The following is a 4,978-nucleotide window of genomic DNA, read 5'->3' on the forward strand; positions in this document are numbered from 1 at the left end:
CTAAAATTAACAGGAGAATATTAAAATTGAACTTTAGAAATATGGCATTTAAACATAAGTCAAGGGTGCTAACTGCTTGTGAATGTTAATCCCCTTCAAAAATTAGAAAACAAATTTACCTGACATAAATTGGGGGATGGGGTGTCATTGAAAATCTTTAGTTTAATTATTTATATTCTTCCTGATTAATTCCAAAAATGTCTGAATGCAGCTTGGTATTTGTATTGTCAAATTCCAGTGTTTCTTATTTTGAAAACTACAGTAATTATTCAACTAATTGCTGCCATAGTATTGTCATGGTTGTTTGGTACTGAGGAATAACTTTGGGGATGAGGTAAGAAGCTGGGAGTTAATGGTTGCCATAAAGTATTTACTTTAACTATTTCCATTGATATTTTAAAAACAAATTTTGCACATGAGCATGAGAGACCAATTTTAAAGAGAATTTAGCATTCCCCAAACTGGAAGCATTTTGACCAAACCATCAAAGTAGATGATTGGTACCCAAACCACACCTTTTTACTGATGTACTTAGAATAACCATTGAGCATAATATTGTGAATCTTGAAGTGGAAAACATAATATGCAATATCCTAAACTTATTTCAATTGAGGAGGGAGGGAAAGGAAGGCAGAATACAAGGATATATCTAAGGCCTAGGTTTCCCCCCAAATTCTCTTTTAATAAAACCTATAAGATCAGGTGCATGTGGTTCTAATCTAACATTAATGGAAGTTTAAACTTGAAGGGACTGGAGAAGTCATCGTCGGAGAGACCTTCTCTTCTTAGGTATGAGGAACTGAGGCTCATGATTATTAAGTGAGACATCACTCCAGTAATGGCAAAGGCTCACTCAGCTCTTCCGACTGCCAAGATGGCACTCTTAGTACTGTGCAGCCTCAGCATCAAGCTTATGGATGCAAAGAGGTCTGGAAATAGCCACAACTTTCCATTAGAACTTTCAAAGAAGGGCCGATCTTTTAGTTTTAATTCTCTATACCTTTCTACTTCTTGATTTGAACAACAGCAACAACAACAATGACAAAAAAAACACAAACCACTTTTATAATATAAAAATATCATATGGAAAAGTGTAATTTAAAAAATGGATTTCAATATTCTGAACGATTACCATATAGAATAAGCAATTACAAAAAATACCCTACCCTACAGTACAAATACGGTTTGCTAAAGTATATTTGTCAAAGAGTGGACCCCAATTCACCAGTGTATGTATTAAATCCCTCTGTCTGGCAGTTGGTGAAGAGGCTGCTTAGTTATGGCTCGGTTATATTGCCCAAGAGTTCAAACAGCTCTATCTTTCCAAGAAGAGGCTGCTCCGATTTCTTATCTTTCTTTCAACTGGAGTCTGCACTTCTAGGGTACCTCTTCATGGTCATACTCCAGTACACTATTTTCCGATCTGTCTGAATTCATTTACTTTTTATTTTCATTAGTATTTTTAATACCTTTCCTGTTCATGTAAAGAAGAAAAAAAAGCAAATTATTTTAAGTAACATAAGGTATTTGTAAATCAGGTTGACAATCTTTCATTCATGCTTTCTTCCAGCAATTCAGCTGTTTTCAAAGTGGTTTGAAACTTTGCCATGCATTAGGAAGAGAAGAGAGAGGGTTGCTGTGCCATCACTTGCAAAACTATGGCCAGAAAGAATAAAGGCTTAATGGCTAAAGGTGCAAGTGGTGTTGCATCTTATCTTCCCTAACTTGGCCTGGAGAGTTATATCCATACTTGCATATTTATTATCTTGAATACTTATTATTTACAGATCAGGGTATCCATTCAACTTATTTTTCAACGTTACTATTTTACAGCGTCCGCCACCTTTGAAGACTTTCAGATTCGTCCGCACGCTCTCTTTGTTCATTCCTACAGAGCTCCAGCGTTCTGTGATCACTGTGGAGAAATGCTGTGGGGCCTGGTGCGTCAAGGCCTTAAATGTGAAGGTAAGTTGATTCTTCCCTTGCCAAGTCGAATGCATGCTGGAACGATCTGCGTATGTTGTGCCCTCCATTACAGAGTCTTTCCCTCAGAATTATCTTCCAGGCATTTTTGGGTGCATGGATTCTGTTCTGTTCATTTCTTTAAATTGCCTATTTTTAATATACGTGGCCTAATCTGGGAATCCCTGATTTTCACATCTTTTCCCCTTTATCATGTGGATGTGTTTCTCCCCTGTATTGTGTTCGATGTTTTAGTAACAGACTAAAAATAAATTGTGCATCTTAAGTAAACCAGAAATTGGTATTGTAGGCATTCAACACATGTTTGTTGAAATGAGCATAGATGCAAGAAGTTAATCAAACCATCTAAGGTCATTTAGCTGTTGAATGGCAAACTTGAAATTGTACCTGCATTTCTACACCAATGCCATAGTTTTATGATGCCTGTGGAAAGAACTCCTTGAACTGCACAATTACAATTCATGGTGCTAGAACAACATGATATAATCTTAAAATCTTACCCAATCATACCCTGTTCTCTTTGGACTGGGGGATAGAGCTCTTTGAACTTTGACCAATATGACTGAGCATTTATGATGCAACCTATAAATAAGCTAACTGCAATTTTTGAATTTCTGTGTTTGAGGAGGGAAGTTAGGACTTGGTGATATAGAAGAAACTCTGCCTGAAGTATAGTTTTATGAATTTGTCTGGCCTGCTGTGACACATGAGGAAATCCTAAGTAGTGAACTCCAGCTGCGTGAGGAATATGAATAGTATAAATAGTGAAAGGAAGATGATACTTCCCTAAGTGGGAGATCTGCTTTCAATTACTGATCACCTACATGTGAAAACCAGCATGTGAGGTATTTCATATATCTTCTTAATAATTCTACAAGGTAGTCATTACTATCTCCATTTTACAAACAGGGAAACTGAGGTGAAATAATTCGTTCAAGACCATGTAGACAAGCAAGTCGTAGGGCCAGAATTCAAACCTGGGAGTTTTGTTGCTAGATCCCTCAAAGCCCAAGTTCATTATATCACTGACGTTTTAAAAAATGATAATCAATGTAGTCGCTGAGTTTGTCCAATTAAGATCAGATTTCAAAACCCATTTACAAATTGGAAAAAAAAAATCAGAGAAAGCCAAAAGAAAATTTGAATTTCCAAATAGCCTCAAGAAAAATAGGAGTACTATTTTCAAAAAATTTATACTTTACAACTAATATTGGAATAGCTTTTTAGTTTATGGTGGAACAAAAGTTATTTTTATTTTCCCCTTCCAGGATGTGGCCTGAATTACCATAAGAGATGTGCATTTAAAATCCCGAACAATTGCAGTGGCGTGAGGCGGAGAAGGCTCTCCAATGTCTCCCTCACTGGACTCAGCACCGTCCGCACATCATCTGCTGAGCTCTCCACCAGTGCCCCTGACGAGCCCCTTCTGGTATGGCCTCCTGTTTATCCATTTCCCCGTTTACATGAGAAATCTGTGGGATGATGTGATAACGGTGTCAGTCCAAGACAGTGTGCTGGGAGGGAGGACACAGCTGGGGTGTTAATGACAGTGTTTCTTCAGGGCCTGTGCTGTAGATTGGTCACTGCTTCATCAAATATCCAACAGCTTTGAGTTTGCTTTTTATCCCGGAGCTTAGTGAAATTATAAAATATGTGAGGTTTTATCGTGGTCATAGGGCCAGAGCAGCACTGACTAATGTGTTAATGTTGCAAAACATAGTTTGTCAAAATTTAGAAACCAGAGATAAAAAATGTTCTCTGAAGATTATTAGAGGAATTTGTGGCATGGCTGAGTGTTTATTTTGGGAGAAAATTTGAAATTTGCTCTTATGAAATTATGGAAGTCTTTATTGCTTAGCATTACTGGCATACATGCAGGTTTATTGTCAGACATTGATTGATAAATCCTTTGAGAAAATAGCACTTAATATGTCAAATATTTCCATTAGCTCTAAAATATATATCTTGTGGATATGGTTTAAATATTCTTCTTTAAGAAAGTTAAATTTGGATTTTCCAAACATTCAAAATGAAATAAAAATTTTGGTAATTATGCGATTTTTTATAATAAAAACTTTATTTTGGAAAAGGCTAATGGTTTGAGGATTTAAATTCCCCATATTTACTCCTCGCATCTCCCAGTGAATGAGCATTCTTTATAATCTAGCTATTGTAAAATTCAACTAGAGAGAAAAAAATGTTTAAAAATTGCAAAAACGTTTAGGTTAAATAGATCCCTCTTGGAATGGAAAGGGGCAATAAATTTTGAAGACATCTGTAAGAAGTTATATTAATTACTTCATTGTTTGGAAAATATTTTATTGTGATCTTTATAGCACTAAATTTTGTTACAGCATAAACCAGGCATATAACTCACGTGAATGCTCATTTTGATAAATAGGAAAATTCCACACTCTGTTCTTACAGAATTTTCTTTTGGAGCTTTCTTGTATTTTCAGTATATCATTAAGTGAACTCATTGGGGGAAAGCAGATTATAAATTCCACCAATAACTAGGAGAATATATTATATTTTTGTAATACTCAGAAAGTATATGTGTGATTATATATTATTCCATAAAGTTCTATTAATTGAAATTAGTGATATTCTTATGGAAAGGTGCTTAAATAAAATCTATTATTTTTTAAAAGTAATTCTTATGTCATCTTTCCAGATGTCATCTTTCCAGAAGTTCTTTGATTGAGTTTGAATTTTTGCAAGTAGTGATTTTATAAGTTATAGCAGTTATTCTTGCTTTTAAGCATAGTTACTGAGAGTCATGTTTACAAGATAGACATTTAAAAATGAGTTTAAGAAACAAATTATAAATTAATTGTGTGCATTTTCAATTTTACCAGGAAACATTTTTTAAAAATTAATACCTCACAAAAAATCAAAAGCTCCAAAGTCATTCATAATTAGAATATATTTAATCTAGATAATTAATGTTCAAGATTACTTCTTTTTACCCTACCTCAATTTTATATAATACATA

General features: G+C 34.7%; 1 protein-coding gene across 1 annotated transcript in view; it reads left to right on the plus strand.

The window, feature by feature from the left end:
* The window catches only part of PRKD1 (protein kinase D1), a 357,628-nt gene that overhangs the window by 281,441 nt on the left and 71,209 nt on the right, over positions 1-4,978 (plus strand). Inside the window, exons 3-4 of the mRNA XM_012647880.1 lie at positions 1,834-1,965; positions 3,252-3,412. Of these exons, the coding sequence (XP_012503334.1) occupies positions 1,834-1,965; positions 3,252-3,412 (293 nt within the window). The remainder of the gene's footprint in view (positions 1-1,833; positions 1,966-3,251; positions 3,413-4,978) is intronic.

This window comes from Propithecus coquereli, unplaced genomic scaffold (genome assembly GCF_000956105.1).
Source record: "Propithecus coquereli isolate 6110/MARCELLA unplaced genomic scaffold, Pcoq_1.0 Scaffold273, whole genome shotgun sequence".
In the NCBI taxonomy this organism is placed as follows: domain Eukaryota; kingdom Metazoa; phylum Chordata; class Mammalia; order Primates; family Indriidae; genus Propithecus; species Propithecus coquereli.